The 20,699-nt window shown below is 34.4% G+C and overlaps 1 protein-coding gene across 1 annotated transcript; it reads left to right on the forward strand.

Annotated features, from left to right (window-relative positions):
• The first annotated feature begins 983 nt into the window (after positions 1-983).
• On the forward strand, positions 984-20,561 carry GatB (glutamyl-tRNA(Gln) amidotransferase subunit B, mitochondrial). The gene is made up of 5 exons (XM_089638604.1): positions 984-1,518; positions 10,847-11,017; positions 12,109-12,261; positions 12,854-13,026; positions 19,630-20,561. The coding sequence occupies exons 1-5, from the start codon at positions 1,093-1,095 to the stop codon at positions 20,279-20,281; spliced, it is 1,575 nt and encodes a 524-aa protein (XP_089494730.1). The 5' UTR covers positions 984-1,092; the 3' UTR covers positions 20,282-20,561.
• Positions 20,562-20,699: the final 138 nt, after the last annotated feature.

The raw sequence follows: 20,699 nt of genomic DNA on the forward strand, positions 1-20,699 counted from the left end.
TAGCGGGTATTTATCGAGGAAAGGAAGGAGACGAAGTCCAGGAGTCACGGACATATGAATATTCCTCCCACTGCGGTGCAAGGCGATGGGTAGAGAGACTAAAGAGAAGTAAAATAATAAATAAACAGAATAAACCACTCACCCGGGCTCCCCTGCTAAATCACAAAACGTAGATATTCACTTGGGGTAACCTATGGTCCCAAGGTTGTTCGCCGCCCCAAGAACCATTCAATAAATGATTATTGGGGCGGCGGTACCTAAACCCGCCTCCAATTTTTTTTTTTTTAATGAAAATAATCATAAGTTGTTATAACTGCATTAACAAGACAAAAATTAAATAATAATATTTGGCATTGAAACGTGTAGATTAGTATTAATTTTAAAATGGTGTAAACAAAGTGTTTCATTTTCATATAAAATAATAATAGTTCGTTGTGTACCACTTTGCATACAAATCAGTTCAAAAGTTGGTCATACAAGATGGCTGCCAGGCAATTTCCCCTCACCCTAGATTTGGCTTCAATACCATTGGTACAAAATTGCACTATTGCTCTGTTTAGGTCCATGCGGCACATATGCGGCGCCATTTGACTCGGAAATATTTGGACGCGGTCCAAATTATCGAAAATTACACGACTGGGCCGAGCCAGGCCGGTTTGATCTACTAATTCACCGTCGAATGAACCTTTTGAATATATGAATTCAAATCGTACATAGGTAGTGATGGGTACATAAAAAAGTTTTTTTTCCACACATATTCAACAAATGTAATTAAAATAAAAGTCTCCGGAGCAGTCTCAGCCTAGTGAGGTGGGTTCACACAAAAAGTAATTGTATCTATTTATAAAAAAAGCCGTTAGTAACATAAGCTCGTTTTTTGGACCATTACCATGGATGCATAAATAAACTACTCACATAGAGGAATGATCCAAAAACCTAGGTACAAAAAAATGCATCTGGCAATACTGGCCACTACTGTCAAATATTGGCAGTTGACTTGTCAAAATAAAGAAATAACCTCTTACCTTTGCAATAATTTCTTTGCGAAGTAAAAAAAATGCAAAACAATTGATAAACACAAATATCAACAATATGATTAATAATATTTTAACTGGTCTTTCAAAATCTTGTTATTGTAAACATTTCAATCTTTGCGGTAGGAAACTCCAGAGTTCTTCAGCAAAGGCAAAAGCAAAAGAATGGAAAACTGTTGTAGGTTTGGAAGTTCACGCTCAAATTTCATCGAATTCTAAACTTTTCTCAGGGGCGCAAACAGAATTTGGAGCACTGGTGAATAATTGCGTTTCTCCCTTTGATGCTGCCATTCCCGGGACTCTGCCCGTCCTTAACAGGCGGTGTGTGGAAGCGGCTGTGATGACAGCTGTTGCGCTTGACTGCACCATCAATAAAGTATCTACGTTTGACAGGAAGCACTACTTCTATGCAGATCTTCCAGCTGGGTATCAAATTACACAACAGCGAGCACCCATAGCGCAGGATGGGAAACTAGAGTTTCAAGTAAGTACCTAGGCATTTTTATACAGGAAAATTGGACACGGTTTATATACTTGTTTTAATTTAAAAACAGGTAATTATATATGGAGCTCGTGGGATTGCACCACCCTCTCTGAGATCTGGAATAAAAAATTAAAAAATATATACACGGTGTCCGGAAACTCGTAGTACAAGCGGGAAACTGGAGAATCTACACCACATGGGGAACCCAAATAAACATAAAGTTTTTTGATTTGAGCATTTTCACAAAAAAAAAAAAAAAAACAAAAAAAAATATTTTTCGGCTATTTTAGGGTTAAAGTTTTTTCTGGTGTTTAGGGTTGAACAACAGATGTTTTAACCCTGCAGAGCAGAAATATTTTATGATTACACCGGATTAAATGAAGGGTGATTTCAAAATAATGCTTCAAATCCGAGTTTCTTCATCATTTGTTTTACTTTCAAATAGTTTTAATTAGTTGGGTACTTTGATCTTCAGTAATAATTTATAAGAATTTGATTAAAAAAAAAAAAAAATCAACTTCTAACTCGATTTACTCGATAACGAAAGCTCAAATCAAAAAAAAATATACTACAAAATCGACTCCAAATGTGATGTAGATTCACCAGTTTCCCGCTTGTACTACGAGTTTCCGGACACCCTGTATATATACATCCCTAAGCGCCGCACTTTTAGGCACAGATTACGGAAATTACACTTTGTTTCAACAGTTATTACCATGAACAACTAACTATTGCTAAAAATAAGTTATTTTTTTATTTATTTCTATATAATATTTACTGTGTTCACATAATTATTTATATTTGTACATGATATATTTCAAACTTATAACTATAATATGTTGTGTGTAAGGTAGGTTTGAGAAGGTGAAACTGTATGTGAGTGATATTGTGGGTGTTTCGTGAACACCTCACTAGGAGAACCTGTGCTGAGGTGTTTACGTGGTTTTGTATAGGTGTGACAAGTATTTATGTGTTGTAGAAGAAAGTTTTTATTTTTTATAAGTTTTAATTTTAATTTGTTTTTTTTTTTTGGTTTTTGTAAATTGAATATTCATAAAATTTTAATGGTTTTTGTAAATTGAATATTCATAATAAATATGTAAAAAAATATATTAATATATATTAACATATATGTGAGTGCATATATTTGTATTGTAAGTGTGAGTATAGTTGGTAAAATCTCGAAAAACGTGTTTATTTATTATACACTTTTTATGGTTTAGTTATGTTTGGTTTGGAGTTATTATGTTTTGAAAAAATAAAATATCTTGGTTGTTGATCCAGGATGTGAAATGTTTTTTGTGAATGTTTGCGGATGTATTTGTAGTTAGTAGTTGCTTCAGAGTAATGGGCATACAATTAAACAGTTTAGTAGCGTAGTATTGAAAGTGTCTTTGTCCGTGTGTGGTGTGTGTTATTGGTATGTTTAGTGTTTTATTTGTTAAGTATCTGGTTTTTAACGAGGTTTTTGTTTGAATTGGAATATGGAGTTTGTGTTGGAGGAGGTGTAGTAATGCAGATTTGGCATAAAGTTGTCTTATTGACAAGACTTCTAATGTTTTGTAAATTTCGCTTGATTCTGTGTCGAATGGTACTCTTAAGATTATTTTAATTATCGCCCTTTGAATTGGGTCAATAAGGAAGTTGAGTCTTTTTTTAAAATTTTTTTTATCAATGTTCAAACTTAAATACTGATATTTTTTTTTTTTTTTTTTAAGTCTGTTTTCATAATTAAATTAATTCTCAAAGCTTAAATTTTATTAAGCCCGCCAAAACGAGCGGAATCCGAGCGGTAAGAGGCGGGGTGTGGGTGTGACGTCATTCAAACTGTGAGAACCACGTCGCTTAAACATTTTGTATGGAAAAAAATTTAATTCTTCAATAAGGAATTCCAGTAATTTTTTTTACCAATGTTAACCGTCTATTAGAATTGATGTTATTAAAAAAAACAAGAAAATTGATTAAGATTTCATAGTTAAATTAATATTTTAAGTTAGAATATTTGCTTCTCCCGCCCGGCACGGTATTGAAGACGCTATTTGTTGACCGCCGCGCAGAAAAGTAAAGACCAAAAGTAAAATAACGGTTTACAGCCCAGTTCACTGTGAGACTTTTCTGCGTGGAGGCCTGAAGTGTAATCACATGTAATGTGACATGTATAATAATTAGGATCCGGCAACGCGGTGGCTTTACCAGTGCTGTACTCAAGGGAAAAATAATTACCTACTTATGAAACACTTATTTATAGACCTCTTTCCAGTTTTAGTATGCCAGGAGTCAAGTATGTTGTCAACAATAAAACTCTATTGACTTAATAAAAATAATTACATATAGAAAAGTTTTCTCGGAGAAGCCTATTAGAAATAACTTTCACACCTCTTATTAATAATATCTTTATTTAATACTTACCTGTTGTGAATTCGAACAGAATGTACATTGTACATGATGCAGGATTAATTCATTTTGACGTCAACATTATTTTTATAATATAGTATAAGAATCCATTCCATATTTTCTGGTGATAAATTATACCTATTTTCAAAAATCCACTCATATAATATATAGAAAATGATCGTTCAACATCGACAGATGTCAGTGGAGCAAATTTATAGAGTTGTGTTGAATCGATGGTAACATTTAAATTTTCACTAATGCTCCGTAATTTATCGTAGCTAGGGTTTCTATTTAATATGGCATAGAATCTTTTTTCTGCCCACTCTTCATTGCTCCACGATAAAAGAGTACTTATTTCATCTATAATTTCGAACAATTCGACGACAAAGCTTAGGATCCTCGAGTTTTTTAAAAGCATTTGGAATTGTTCCGAAATATTCCATTATAAAAATTAGGTCACCCTTAATACTCGCATCTTCAAACAATAATTTAGCTATTGCCACAGCGTCCTTTTCATTTAAAATTGAAACTACACTTTTTATTTTTTCGAAATGTTGACCATAGTAAACAGCAGCTTTGAGCCAAGTTGCCCAACGCGTTAATATAGGCTCTGGTGGTAGTGCAATATCTGGAATCATGGTTTTAAATATGTCTACTCTTGTTGGTGCTTTCAAAAATATTTTTTTAACACAGGAAATAAGATCATCCACTTTTTTATATTTATCCCGCACAGTTGAAGCGACTAGATTTAGTGAATGAGCCAAACAGGTAAAGTGTATCATATTGGGAAAAACATCTTTAAGTTCGCATCCGGCTTTTAGCATATAAGGGGCAGAGTCTGTTTTAAAAATTAAAAGTTTTTCGAAGTTATTGACTGCAGATTTCTGCCACAAAAAAATTAAACTGTTTTTTACAAAATCCTTTATGGTTTCGGCATTGGTTTTTGGTAAAACCTTGCTAGCAATCAAATATAACCGAGTTACAATGTCTCCTAGTAGTTTTACGACCAGATTAGCTATATTGCGTCCAAACTTATCGGTCGTTTCATCAACTGTCGCCCATATATATGAATGTCCTAATTTTTTTTCTGATATCGTTAATTTCACTACAAAACACTTTATTTAAATACACTTTTCGGAGAGTAGATTCACTCGGAAGATTCATAGTCGAACATTTACAACAAAAATATTTCGAAAAAAAAGACGGAAATTAAAATTGTCTACTTTTGTCCATGGGATATTACAACATAGCTAAATCAAAATATAAATCTGTTTTAGACTTATCATTTGTCTTCATTATCAAATGATTTCTGCTTGAAACGTGCTTAGTTACTGTATATTTTTTTTATTATTTTAAAGAAATATCACACACGTCACAATAAATCACCCCACAATCAAATTTTAGTTCAGGTGAAACGAAGGTTATTGCCACGTTGGGCGGTATTGAAACGAGATTATAAGGTGAAGGGCATGATTACCTCAGGAAATGTTGTAACATAAGTGTAGTGAATAAAAGAAAGGAGAAAATGAATTCCAAAATACAACATTTATTACTACATCTTTTAAATAACATGAGAACTCTTTTAATTAATGACAAATATCTCAGGCGTGTGCATCAGCCGAAGGTTGAATGCACGATTGGAAATTTAAAAATTGCAATGAGAGCGACAAATGGATGGTGACATTTAATGTAAAAACTAACCTGATGATAAGTAATAATGGGCGCCAAGCGATGCGGTAGGCAAAGCTATATTTATATGCAGAACGAAGGATGACCAAAGGTAAAATTATTAAACTGCGGCGTCATCACCGTTTGTAAATTGTCAGCTCATGGCGGAGTTCGTGTCTTCCCTGCTAAGCGATGTTCCGGAAGCGCAGCCAGTTGAATACTGAATTCTCGAGCTCCTCGTCTTGACCGTGAGCCCGTCCCTCGTTGTCGCCGAGTTGCCATAGTTGCAGAGTTGCCATAGCTAGCAGCTGTAAATTAGAGATGGGCACTGAATGTTGCTAAAACTCTGTAGCGGGCAGGAAATGACTGCTACACAGGATGGGGTTTTATCCACTTATTTATTAGATTAATTGAAGGTACTATAAACGCGGCCATAATTCGTAACTAATTTCTAAAAAATGAAATATTTTCTATCGGCTTGTCGTTTAAAAATATTTGTTTTAAAGTAAGACATACCGATACTATTGTCTCTTTTCTTTCCCATATTTTGTTCATTGAATAGAAAAAGACGAAATTATTATTATCGATTGCCTACGTGATACGATAAACAAAAGTATCAGATTTCATCTTTCCTGTGCTGAGCTTCAGTTAACAAGTCAAGTAAAGTCATTTTTACCACAAAAAGGACAAAGAGCAGTACGCCATATAATATTATTTTAGTGTAATTGATATAAACCTTTCCACATAAACTCAAATTTTGTATACCGTAGTTGAATCACAGTAGCTGACCTATATAGTGATATAGTGATATCAACAACGAAACTGGATTGTCTATATTAATATTTTTTAATTTTAATTTTAACCTTGATTTCATATTTTCTATATACAGGGTGTCCGGAAACTCGTAGTACAAGCGGGAAACTGGTGAATCTACATCACATTTGGAGTCGATTTTGTAGTATATTTTTTTTTTTATTTGAGCTTTCGTTACCGAGTAAATCGAGTTTGAAGTTGATTTTTTTTTTTTTTTTTTTTTTTTTTTTAATCAAATTCTTATAAATTATTACTGAAGATCAAAGTACCCAACTAATTAAAACTATTTGAAAGTAAAACAAATGAAGAAACTCGGATTTGAAGCATTATTTTGAAATCACCCTTCATTTAACCCGGTGTAATCATAAAATATTTCTGCTCTGCAGGGTTAAAACATCTGTTATTCAACCCTAAACACCAGAAAAAACTTTAACCCTAAAATAGCCGAAAAATATTTTTTTTTGGTTTTTTTTTTTTTTTGAAAATGCTCAAATCAAAAAACTTTATGTTTTTTGGGTTCCCCATGTGGTGTAGATTCTCCAGTTTCCCGCTTGTACTACGAGTTTCCGGACACCGTGTATATAAAAATCAATGTACGTTTGGATGTCTGAATTTGGCGATTTGTTGTTCACACACCTGGAAAGGTTTCTATGTACCTAAAAGTGAGTTCTGGCAACATAAAATTTGTGCATAAAATCCATTGTTTCCTATCCGATTGCAAAGAAAATTTGGTGAGTTATTGTGTGGATGCAAGAGAAGGTTTCTATATATAATGGTGAGCTCTGGTGTTTTGAAATTTGTATAAAATTCCCTTATTTTGTATACTATTCATCTGATTGCGATGAAACTTTGGCGAGTTGTTGTGCAAGTTGTTGTGCACACGCCTGGAAAGGTTTCTATACATAAAAGTGAGCTCTGGCATTATTAAGTGTGTATAATTTTTTTCCTATACCATTCTTCCTATAGCAATGAAACTTTGGCCAGTTGTGTGGATGCTAGGAAAGGTTTCTGTAAATAATGGTGAGCTCTGCGTTATGAAATTTTAATAAAAATTCCCTTTTTTCTGTATCATTCATCCTATTGTGATGAAACTTTGTTAAATTTTAGTGTTGCGCGCGGTTAGTGTCAAAACAAGCAGGGCGAGAAGGGGAGGGGTAACAAGGGAAAGGGAATAAAAATAATAACATGACATTTATATAGCGCACTTTTGTGTTATTTCACTTCAAGTGGAACGGGGACGCATGGGTAAGGACACGTAGGGATTATCACTCTTTCTTTGAATGGTATAGCAACGCATGCAGGGCAGGCGCTAGTATTTCATAAAAAAAATACAATCGATATCACAAAACATTCAGTATATATTTAGGCACAAAAATGTGGTTATTCCCCGTATGAAAATTAATTTCTTTAAAAAATAATGTAAAATTGAGAATTTGTTCAGACCAAGCCTCTAGTATGTATACTATATGCAGCTGCAAAAGGACAGTATGTTTAAAACGAATTTAACCCGTTGAATAACGATAATTTAATTGTTTTGCCTTTAATAATGAGCGGCCCTGGAATTCTTCAAAAAGCCACCGCGATTCCGGATCCTAATAATAATAAAAACTTCTAAGCGATGCAATAAACAACATATTATTATAAAGCACTATACGAATATGTATCTTTAGAAATCCATTTCATATAATAATAACAACAAATACGTACATATATTTGACAAATCCAAATAAACGTTTGGCCTATACACCTCTCTCATCTAAACCGACCATCTCTCATGTAATAGAAAGAGATGCACCATAGACATTGCGGTGATCCGTTGTACGTACAAGCCACGACACATGTGACGTCAGAATTCTTTCGACCAATCGTGGAGCGTATTCAGTTTATTGCTATTTAATGCTTTTTCAAGAATGTTTAACTAATTCTAAGAATAATAATATAGAAATATAGAAATATATTTAGAATCGATATTTTTTGATCTACATGAACATATTTTTTATAAGTCAAAATATTTTTCACTCAACTTCCTTATTGTCATTCTTGTAGCACTTCCCCAAGCTAGTATTCCATATGTGGCAATGGATTGACACAGTGAAAAATATATGGATCTGAGTATTGTTAGAGGGAAAATGTTTTTGATGGACTTCATTAGGTACATGACTCGTTTTAGTTTATTAGTGATGAAAGTAATGTGGTCAGTCCAGCGTAAGTGTGTATCAATAATAACCCCTAGATATTTTATTTGTTTTACCCTTTCTAAATGTTCGCATTGGCAATTAAATGAAGTTTGTTCACAGTCTATGTTAGTTGGAGGTTGGCCTATTCTTATTCTTAGTTTGGGTTAATTAAGTAATTTATGCGTACTTAGGTTGAAACAAAACTAACCCAAGTGTCACTCCATCCAAAATTCCAAATGGCGACAAATAAATAATTTTATAAGGTGAATTTTAAATGAAAATGTAATTATAATGCATCTATTACCATCTATCCCCATGTAAATCGTTGTTTCTCGTAGTAATTAAGTTGAAACAAAGTGTAATTACCATAATCTGGTAATGTTGGTAATGTAGTTTTAGTGATTTGTCTTGTATGTAGTATTTTTATAGTTTACTTTTTATTTTATGTTTCTGTTACGTTTTACTAATATTGTTTCATATTTAGTTTTATTATTATTTATTTTTCACTATACTTGTAATCACAGTTTTAAATTTGTGTATTCATAGATCTATTTTGTACCTATTTTATAATGGATTACGTCTTCATACTGTTTTCATCTTATTAATAATATTTGGCTAATTTATATAGCGGCGTTTTCGTGAAAAATCACCTCAAAGGCGCTGTACAAATATATTTATTAAATAATAAATACTAAAACTACTGAATTAAAACTAGTGACTTACATATAAGACTTATAGCTAGTGACTTACGACTAAGACCTTTAACTACTGTCTTAATGACATATATATTTACTTATGTAGAAACTTACAGCAAACATACTTCGATAAATACTCTTTCTAATTTTACTAGTGCCAGAAGAAGAAGGAAGTTCTACAATATTAGGGTGTTTCATAATTGATTTTAGAACATGGGTGCAAACTTCGCCCAATGGTTTAGCTGGATTTATAGAAAAGTATACATATGTATCTTAAATGAATTAATGAAATTAATTGTCAATCTTTACCGTATTTAGATGATTCATCTGCCAACAATTAAACCGGTTGACGTGTTATGTTCCCACTAATATTGTCCATAGGTAGGCAAGTCAATAGCATTTTGACTTTATCATGAGTAGTTGAACGGAATCACCAGAGAATTTATGTGTGTGTATCAACAATTACAGTATAAAAAATAGGAAAAAAAAGTAATATTTGGATAGAATGACGGATTTATGGAAATGAGTGTCTGAAAAAGTGAGTTTTTAATTTGGATCTAAATTCTGTTGGGCTGGTTATACATCTCGATTCTATAGGAAATCTTTATTCCAAGCCTTAGGGCCGGATACTCAGAATGCACGATCACCAAACTTAGTGTTCGGATTTGGCTTAGGCTCTTTCAGCTTTCCAATTGCGATGATGTCGCTGTTCAAGAGTTGACTGCCTCAGACCAGTATTTTCCGGAATGCATAGCTCAGAAATATACGGTGGCGCCATTTCGTTGATAGCTTTAAACACCATCCAGCATAACATGTACTGGATCCCTTCAGGACATTTCAGCTAGTGAAGATTTCGGAGGTGTTCTGAAATGTGCGAAACCTTGGGTACCCCGGTGATTAGACTTGCTGCAGTGTTGATCACTGATTGTAGTTTACCAGTTTGGCATTTAGGAAGAAATACATAGATGCCGTTGCAATAATCAAGACGTGATACTATATATGAGTTCACAAGTAGTTTAGTTGCCTCTGTTGAAAGGTTCCTATGAACTGACTTAAGTTGTCTTAGGTAGAAGAACCCCGTGCTAACAGCCTTGACTCTAACCTGACTTTTAACGAAAGGTCTGAATCCATATAAACTCCCAGAAGTTGGACAGTTGATTTTGCAGTCAAGTCGGTCAGAAAAATCTATCTTCTATATAATATAGATATTCTCCTGTGTACACTTCATCATGTATCACTTATATGTAAAAGCCTTCTTAGGCGTATAAATAAATAATTTGTGCCTATTAGAAATGCGGCGGTTTGGGAAATATTTACCTAAATACACTGTTAGATAACAATGAGAATCAATTATTTTTCAACTGGAAATGGAACATAATGCATTTTTATGTGTTTCAAACTCCATCACATTGGTGAACATCAAATCAACGATCAGTGCTATTTTGTTGTGTTGAGTATATTAAGTTTTGAAATTTGAATGCTCGCTGTTAAATGCTGATTCTGATCATTAGTTTTTGATCAAATGGTGATCAGCAGTCAAGCATAACAAGATGACCGTTATTAACCCTTCACCTGCTTTAGGTGTTCCAGTCGGGGTTGAAGCCTTACACAAAGTCGTCCACTATAAAACAGATCCAGCTGGAACAGGACAGCGGCAAGTCTCTGCACGATGCGGAACTGGGGCGCTCCTTGGTGGACCTCAACAGGGCCGGTACACCACTGATTGAAATCGTATTTGAACCAGACTTAGAGGTATGAAAAAGTTCTTTGCATTTATGATCTTTACTCCAATTGTTCTGATGAACCAGATTCCTCCACTAACAATGTGTGGAGAGCCAACATTCTGTATTACTTACGGAGATCTTGCTTACTTTTAGGTTTCTCAGATTGAAGTTATAAATGGTTTTCTCACAGTGAAATCTCGATCAAACGTTCCTCAAATATATTGCGTCGATCTTTCTTCTGAGCATTGTTTTACCGCATTAATCATTTTAAGCCTGCAGTCTTTGTACTATATTTTACTCGATCAATTGTTTTTCAAAATATGAGCATGCAAAACCATATTTCGTAAATAAATGTTTGGTTCATATTAATGGTACTCGTAAACAATGAGCGGAACATTCGAAATTTTTGACATTAGTCATTAGACATTCAAACACAGCTGCAATCTTTTTAATGTGTGGAAAATATTTAACTAGAAAGGTACACACTGCCACAATGGTAAAGGGTCGAAAGAGAAGATCTCCCTTTTATTTTGCATCAACAGCGACCGAACTGACATACGCGAGCCCCTCGTCATTGGCAAATCGCTGAAGCCTAGGTGTTTTTAGAATACAAAAACTTTACCTGTAAAATATTATGCAAGCAACCAGACATGGATGACTATGAATATTTTTAATTTGTTTTTGAGGGGTCTTGATTCAGAAACGAGCGTAAAACAACAAAATATTTTATGGTTTTTAGACAGCTCAGCCAAATGTTATGACATTTGTATGAATGTAGCTTTTTTCTATATACCTGCATACATTGTTTTCTCGCATTTGTAGACGTTGTTTTTTTCAATGAGTCCCTTCAAAAACTATAGTTAGAGATTTCACTGTATTTACATAATTGAGTGGACTAAACTTTGATTTGTTTCTTAGTAAGAAGACACCGATTTCATGCTTACGTTGGAATTACATTCTTTTAGGATCTCGTCATTTGTAATTCGGTTACCACAAATTACATTTCAGGGATTCTACTCTATTCATCCTATTTTCACTCTCCGCCAGTTCCATAGCTCACTGCAATGGAACAAGAATAGATCAGAACTCTGTGAATTATACCTAACATTGACTATGTAGGATGGAGAGGAGGCAGCCTCGCTGGTGCGGGAGTTGGTGCTTATCCTCATGCGGCTGGGCTGCTGCAGTGGACGAATGCAGGAGGGGGCCCTGCGGGTGGATGCCAATGTGTCTGTCAATCTGGCTGGAGAGAGCTTTGGGACACGCACCGAGGTATTTCTCTTCTTATGTTGAAATAATTGAATTTGTACAATATTCTTCTGGTGCTCTCTCCTGTCGGAGAGTTGTTATAATCAGGGCAATCTTACAACCCAGCAGAACAACAGATGAACAACTCTGTGGAACTGTATTCACACCTGTTTATGTAGATTAAGAAGTCATGAACTGCGGTAGAATCATACTAATTCACCACTTCGGGGTTTGGCACCTTGAAGTTAAATTCAAATGAAAGCAATCCAAATAAAAAACATGAATACATATTTATGTATTCATTCATGATAAAAACGCAAGTGTTTGGTATATTAAAAACCATCAATGCATCTGTGGCAAGTAACTTCTCTCGCACATGTGATTAGCCAATAGTGCCAATTCTGATATTAAACAGTCTAAACACAAATTAATTCCTTTTACGAATTTATTCTTCTAAATACGACTTTAAAATTAAATATCAAAGCCACTTAGGCATTAGAAGTTAGAAGTAATTGCTTGAAACCGTCAATTCGATTTTGTACCAGTCCATATATTTCCAGCGTTACATGATATTGAATCACATTAGATAGTGCTTATTTTGTTTTTATTTGAACAGATAAAGAATATAGGTTCTGTTCGCGGTGTGGCAGGTGCCATAAAGTACGAGGCGGCGCGGCAGGTGGCAGTCCTGGAGGCCGGAGGCACCATCGTCAACCAAACCATGACCTGGGACGCTCTCCTCAAGGCCACCCTGGCCATGAGAGACAAGGAAGTTCAACAAGACTACAGGTATTATTTTGAAATATATTAATTATCACAAATGCATCACAAAGGAGGATAGGTGAATGAATCTAATTCTAATGACTGCTTTGTTAGAGCTATCCTCTCCTAGTTTTACTAGGAGAAGATAACTTAGTCCTGCATCATTACACAAGCAACATCTTCCTTTTATTTTTATTTATTTATTTATTGCATCTCACTATACATAAAACACTTTTTTTCACATAAAAATCAACCTCACTAGGACTAAGCCTATATCGAGGTTAACAATTTACATTTAAGTGAAGCAAACATAAGAGTAATCACAAACATAAAGTAATTCTACATACAAACACAAAATATTTCAAAATTAAAGAAAAAATAACTATTAGATGTGTTACCAGATGGGTAATTTGACAGTATATCGTAACAATATTTGAACCATAACTAATCATTAATCATTATTCAAAAGAAGAAGCAAAGTAGATAATAAAGACAGATAGGGTGACATTCAGTTTTTAGAAAATGGGACTTATATAAAATCTTATTATTTAAGAAAGGACAAGGATGAAAAAAATATAGTCAATACAAAATATAAAATATTCCATCATTATAGTTTATAATGATAGAAGTATAAAGTAGAGGAAGAATAGTAAGTGAAGGACCGACGACCTGAAATAAACTTCTGGTTTTGGAAGTGTGAGAGAGTCACCAAGAATTGAAAATATAAGACTCTTGAGGGTGGCCGGTTTTTGAACACATTGACGGACCCTTTGCAGGAAAACAGAGGTTTGTGATATGACATATGCCATCACAATTGGATCGTCTTAAACCATATAGAACTAAGTCAAAAAACTTACATTTGAGAAAACGATGGTTTTGCGTTTGGTAATGCTGTGTAAATACCACCATCACTATGGAACTAAATTGTGACCTAAATTTAAGATAAAGGCTTAGATTGAGTTTTGAACATATATTTATTATTCCAGCATATTTAACATATCAATTAAAAATCATTTAAAAAAGTTAGTTCACTCTGGTTGAATACTTCGGTAAGTTAGTTCAAAGTTAGTGCACTCTGGCTGGTTATATTATGTGACTAATCTCTTCCATTGCATACATTAAGTGAACTAAGTTCATTCTTCGAAAAACTCGTCGTCTGAAGCAAGTTCTAGGCCATCAACATCTTCATCACTTGCATTTCCTGATTCTTCTTTTGTACGCAATGCTTCAAAAAATGGGTGATGAATCGGTGGAACATACTTTAATAGTGACATTATGTCATTCTTCTTTGCTTGTGCGATTCGATTTCCTGCAGGGTACAGTTGGGTTAAAACTACCTTGCTAACATTGAATGGTTTTCCCCGGAGTCGCTTATTGAGGTTCACTTCATAGAATTCAACTGCATCGTTGAGAGTGTACTTGAACTTCAAAATGCCTGGTCTTGATTTCACAACACATATTAAACGCATTTTTAACCATTCTACTTTCATTTTTTTGTTAGCGACAGTGGTTTTTTTCCTGTTTGTGAGAAATGATAAAATCGGTTTGGTAGAGACAAAATTTTCAGGGATCATCGTCGAGACTTCAAAGGATTGCTTTCGTGGTCGACATTCACGAATAATAGCGTTGTAATCTTCCACGGAATACACATTTTTGTGATACTTTAGATGTTTTTCAATGTCCCCAAAATCGCTGTCGTTAGGAAGGAAGCTATGTCCTGGCACTGGAAATTTGTGTTCTATAATGTCGATTGGGTTGTCATCTCTCTGAACAATGTACATTATTGCTGCTGCCATCTTGATGTTCCGGTTTTGTCCACCGCAAGAGTCGGACCAGAGCACAAGGTGGTTGGAATTAATTTCGTTAGATGCTAAGTATTTTAGAAGACATGATGCAATTTCGTTTGGCCCACGAGAAGCAAGTCCTTCGTGCCAAACATGCATAGTAGCCTTATCATTCTTGCATTCATGCATTCCTAGGTTATAAACTGAGAGCTGACGCTTATAATATGCTTCACCTGTAGATATCTTGGGTATTGGCAAAGTTTTCTGTAGGTCGAAAGTCAGCATTTCAATTTCTCCTTTTTTTGCAAGCACTATATCATTTTTTTTGGAAGTCTGCGTAGCTTCAACACGGGCGTGGTGAAGAGCAAGGTCTGCTTTCAACTTGTTCATTTTGTCTTTGTCTTGTTCTGACAAAGGTTTTCCTTCTTCTGCCCTTATTTGCACATTAAGGCTATCACAAGTCTTGCATGTATCCTTCTGTGGTGTCTTGAACTTGAGATTAAAAGATCTACGAAAAACTCTCTCGTATGATGATTGACTTACTGGCTTATTGTTTTTGAATTTGCAATCATCGCAATACAACCTGTACATCATGCATAGGTTTAACCCTGGCTGCAGATACTTGCAATTGGGGTTTTTGATACGCGTGTAGTGACTGATGTAGCGAGGAAAGCTTTTAATGTGGTCGTGAACGAGTTTTTCAGTGGCAGCATCAAGTTTATTTCCTGGCACATGGCGCCCCCTGTTATCGGTTAACTTTCCGGATCTACCTTTTACAAGAGCTCGATGCACACGAGCACTGTCAATCCGTAAGGTATTCAAAAACATCAGTTTGCACACCTGAATGTCCTTTTGGTCCCCCTTTAAATAATACGCCCTTGACTCTTGTCTTCTAGATGCCAATCCTTTCACACCAACTCGTTGTTTCACACTGGTAGTCTTCACAGAACCAGCAAGAAATGCAGTTTGGGAATCCCAAGACCCGTGCACATAAAATCTGTCATAACATGCCTTTTTGTTGGCAGTACTTAGAAAATTGTAGCACTTACGTCTACAAGTGCATTTATAATCGATAAAAGGTTTGCCCGTCATAACCTTTCCTTTGGATGAAGTGTATTCTTCTGCCGAATTTCGGTGCTTTTTCCTTAAATTTTTTCGCCACTGCGCAGCATCAGCATACTTGCTTTTCACTTTTTTTGCCCCTTCGTGTAAAACGGCATTAGTTGGCAGTGGCAATGCGTTTCCCTCCGGGGAAGAAGTCTCACTATTTTCAGCATTTTCGGTGAGTTCACGTCCCGCATGAGGAGAATTTTCAGCGCAAATGCGATCTGAAAAACAAAATAATTATTATGAATGGCGAATTTCACTTATTTTAGTCTTTAATTCAACCCTACACTATCTCTAACCATCAAATACAGCAGCCTTCTGTATCATGTTGTTTCAAGTTTCCCCTACATTGATTCAACCATACTGAACTAACTTTTAAAGTGTGAATTTTATTGCACTTAACCTGAGCTTTCCAAAATTATTATTCAACTTATAAATGCTTAATAATAAACACAATCTGCAGTACTCAACAAAAACATGATTTTTTATTTATTTATCAAAATATTGAAAGTTATCATGATTTTGCTACTTAGTTTACTTTGGTTGAAGACTGGAGTGGCTAAGAACGATCCCAGTTCAAAATAACATTTATTTCCAAATACTAGTAATTATTCAAATAGACTTACCTTCTGAATCACTAGGAACATAAGTTTTATCATTGTCATCTGACAATTCACTGAAATCTGACATGGAACACTCTGAAAAGTCATCATTTCTGCTGACCGACGCGCGACCTGTCATGTAGGAAGCCATGTTGGATACTGAGTTAGTTTAGTGTGGCTTGAGAACTAATGGAAGAATGCTCGTTTCTGATTGGTTCACCGTGCTAAAAAACTATCTATGATTGGTCAATCAACATGGTTCTCTCTGGCAAAGGTAGATTATGATTTGGAGCCCTCATTTCAAGCACTAACTCAAAAACTGCAAAAAGTGAGTTAGTTCACTATGGTTTCAGACGATCCAATTGTTTTGTCATACGACACGTGTGTTTATAGTGAAGTCAATGGAAATAGTATAGAAGTCTTCGCATTGTGACACGAATAGACAGGGTGCAGCAAAACAGACAGGGCTGTTTTAAAGGGCCGGTACATATTGTGTCGGGAGGGTAGTGCTGTTTTCAGTTGTTATCATGGTCGTCAGCCAGCGGGCAACTTTTTCCGGTGGGGCTATCTGAAAGAAAATGTTTTTAAACAACGTCAATAGTTGTTATGTCAATGAATGTATTAAAGCTGGATGCCAGGAGACTGATTTATAAGTTGAATATCTTTAAAAATAAATTGACCAAATATGAATCCAATTTTTAGACCTGGACTTCACTGCGATTTCTAGTCGTTCGATTGTTCAGTTGTAAAAATAAAACTGATTGTTTCTAATTCAGGTACACACACTTGCGACTAAACAACTTGCACTAGATTTTTGGTTGCCACGGTTAATTGCGCGACTAGAAATCGCAGTGGAAATGAGGCACTTAAAAAAAAAAAATTTAATTCTTCAATATGAAACACCTGCTAAACTGCCAAAACGGTTTTTTATTTTTTTTTATTATTAAAAAGAAAACTCCCATAAGGCTTTTAAAAACATGTCAAAAATTTACAAAACGTCATACAGAAAAAACAAATCAGTACAATAAATACTTGTCATTTTACAAACATAATACATGTCAAAAATTTACAAACATCGTACAGAAATAACATAACATAACATAACAGTACACACATATAATACATATCAGTACAATAAATACTTGTCATTTTACAAACATAATACAGACACATGTTAGCTATATTTCGCAAACTTAATACACATATAAACAAACATAAAACATACATATCAGTTACATAAAAAAGTAATTATTTTTGCTTTGATGTAGGGTGGAGAGGTTTTAAATATATCGAAAAGGTCTGTATATGTATTGGCAGTTCGCTGAATGAATGTTACTAATACAATTACGTTATTATTAATTGAATACAACGTAGATATTCAATTCAGTGAACGTAAAAACACATGTGGTAATATTCTTTCACATTTAGAAATTATTTATTTATTTCATACCAGCTGGCAAGTCTATCTATATTTTTCTAAAGAATAAGTGCATCATTTAAGCATTTTATATTCTTGAAAAGCTTCAGGTCATCTGCAAATACAATGAATTTAACATTATAAGTAGCACCAAAATAAATCATTTATAAATATAATAAAAAGAAGTGGGCCTAAATGAGAGCCTTGAGGCACTCCTGATGTTGCTTTAAATTTATATGAAAGTTTATTATTCAATTTTACCATGAGTTCGCGCTTACAGAGATAACTTTTCAGCAATTTTAGGAATGATCCACGTATACCAAGTGCGTTTAGTTTTGCGAGAAGAATGTTAATATTTACTTTGTCAAAGGCTTTTGAAAAGTCAGTATATATTGAATCTACTTGTGTACGAGACGTGAAAGCTTCACAAATATAGTGCTCATACAATAGAAGATTGGTTGTGGTTGATCAGCCAGTTACAAAACCATGCTGTTCTGGAGAAATAATATGCCTAAACCTTACAGCAATCTTATCTAAGACGATACTTTCAAAAATTTTAGGGATGGTAGACAATATACAAATTGGTCTTTAATTTAAAACATTGTTTTTATCCCCAGATTTAAATGTAGGTATTAAGTGACTAAGTTTCTATGAACTGGGAAATATTCCACTTTGGAGAGACAGATTAAATATATGTTGAAGAAGAGCTGCAATAAAATGAACACATTCTTTAAAGAAAACCGGTGGAATTTTGTCAGAACCTGAACCCTTTTTTGCAATCTAGAGAGTTGTTTAAGAAATCCAGAGAAATGTAGCATGTTGATAAATCAGTTACATTGGCATATTTAAACTCAGATATATGTAGTAACATTATCATTATTTCGTTCATAAACTCTTGTGAAATAGTCGGCAAAGAGGTCAACTATTTCTTGATCGTTGTCGGCATGCTTACACCCTGAATACATTGACCTAGGAGAGCCATTATTTTCTTTAAAAGAATTCACATAAATCCCAAAAAGGTTTTGGATTTGACTTAATGGTCTGCTCTACATCTGTGATATAATCTGAGTAACATTTTTTAAAAAAATATGGCATTCAATAGAGTTGGTGGATTTAAAATTGATGTGAGCAATTTTTTTGCAATGAATGAATTTTTTTAGTTCAGTCCTTACCCATTTTGGATAACAATATTTTCGTTTAATAATAGATGTCGGTATACAATTGAATTAAACAGATTTGTAGTTTCTTCTACGTTTGTAGACACACAAATAGGGGACCAATTAAACGTGGAGAGATATAGGTGCACTTCTTTATAATCGACATTCCTGTAGTTTAGTGTGTGAATAGAAGGTTGAGGGGTGAGGAGGTCAATGGATTCCAAATAAATGATCACTTGTAAAGGAGGATGGTTAGTCTGTTTAATCTGTTTGTCAGTAGATTATAATAAAGTCAAAAGTGCCTAGTTACAAAGTTGAAAATACTCTTCGTATCACTCAGGTGAAATAGCCTTAGCTTTGCTTACAATAATAATATAACACTTATACATATAGGGCAGTTTTGTGTTTTACACTTTAAGTGCGCTTAGTGACTGAATAGGTAGGTACTTACCAATATTCTACTTCTCCTTCACCTCCCCCACACATACTGGTCACATTAAAAGTCTATGTATTTGAGTTTGAATGTCTGTTCTTAATAATACATATTATTTTGGCTGTTGCAGATACATGCCGGAGCCAAATTTACCTCCTTTGGTGTTAAATATGACAGAAGTGATGGACCCAGATCTGGTTTGTGTACCGCTTCTCCGGAAATCCATCCCGGAACTACCAGCGGAAACGAGGCAAAGATTGATGGAAGTGTACCACCTTACCCCGGAGCAAGCCATTCAGATTGTCAATGAACCCAAACTGTTAAATTACTTTGAAGACATTGTCAAAAATGAACAGAGAAAACCCAAAACTATAGTCAACATCCTCATCAACGAACTTTTGACATCTCTGAACAAAAATAATGCTGATCTTGATTTGTGTGAACTCACATCTGAAACTCTCGGCCAGTTTATAGATCTCGTCGAAAGCAACTACATTAATAATCAAACCCGCAAAAAAGTCATACATTTACTTGTGACAGGTGATAAAAATACGCCATTGCAGATTGTCGACCTAAATGGTTGGAGTCAAATCAATGACGAAAGCAAAATAGAAAAAATTTGTCTGAATGTCATTAAAAATCATCCTGACAAAGTAAAAGCGTACAAAGCAGGAAAAACTAAAGTAATAAAAGCATTTTTAGGACTTGTGGCTGCAGAAACCAAAGGAAGAGCAAATATCAAAACTGTGGAAGAAATTATAGAAATATTGTTGAAGAAATGAATTTGGATTTTTTTTCTTTGTAGTTAATGTTAGGTATTTAATGTTTGCATGGATTTTAATAAAATTTACACAATTTCTTTTTATGTAAAATATTAACCCTTCAGGCTTCTCGCATATTGACTGTTACATTTCTTAAAGATTGTGTCGGAAAGTTGAAGATTTTGTTTGGTCTCAATAAAATCCAAATAAATGGGATATTTCTGGACATATCCGAAAACTAAACACTGTTTTACTCACATAAGGTAAAGCATAATTTTTCACATAATAATCAACCTCACTAGGACTAATAGCCTATATCGAGGTTATACATAATATATTATTGTAGCCCTTTCCAGAAAAAGTCACCTTTTACATCTGCACTCGTAGCTTGTTTAAGGCGAGTAATTTTTTAAAAAGGTAATAGGGAGCCAGAGGTGGT

This window comes from Hesperophylax consimilis, chromosome 13 (genome assembly GCF_061612785.1).
Source record: "Hesperophylax consimilis isolate HC1 chromosome 13, BYU_Hcon_1.0, whole genome shotgun sequence".
Taxonomy (NCBI): domain Eukaryota; kingdom Metazoa; phylum Arthropoda; class Insecta; order Trichoptera; family Limnephilidae; genus Hesperophylax; species Hesperophylax consimilis.

What these genes read in the sequence shown, in the direction of transcription:
- GatB (XM_089638604.1), top strand. Translation starts at nt 1,093, where the DNA reads ATGATTAATAATATTTTAACTGGTCTTTCAAAATCTTGTTATTGTAAA. An exon ending in ATGGGAAACTAGAGTTTCAA is followed by an intron (nt 1,519 to 10,846) that starts GTAAGTACCTAG and finishes CACCTGCTTTAG; the next exon opens with GTGTTCCAGTCGGGGTTGAA. An exon ending in GCTTTGGGACACGCACCGAG is followed by an intron (nt 12,262 to 12,853) that starts GTATTTCTCTTC and finishes TTATTTGAACAG; the next exon opens with ATAAAGAATATAGGTTCTGT.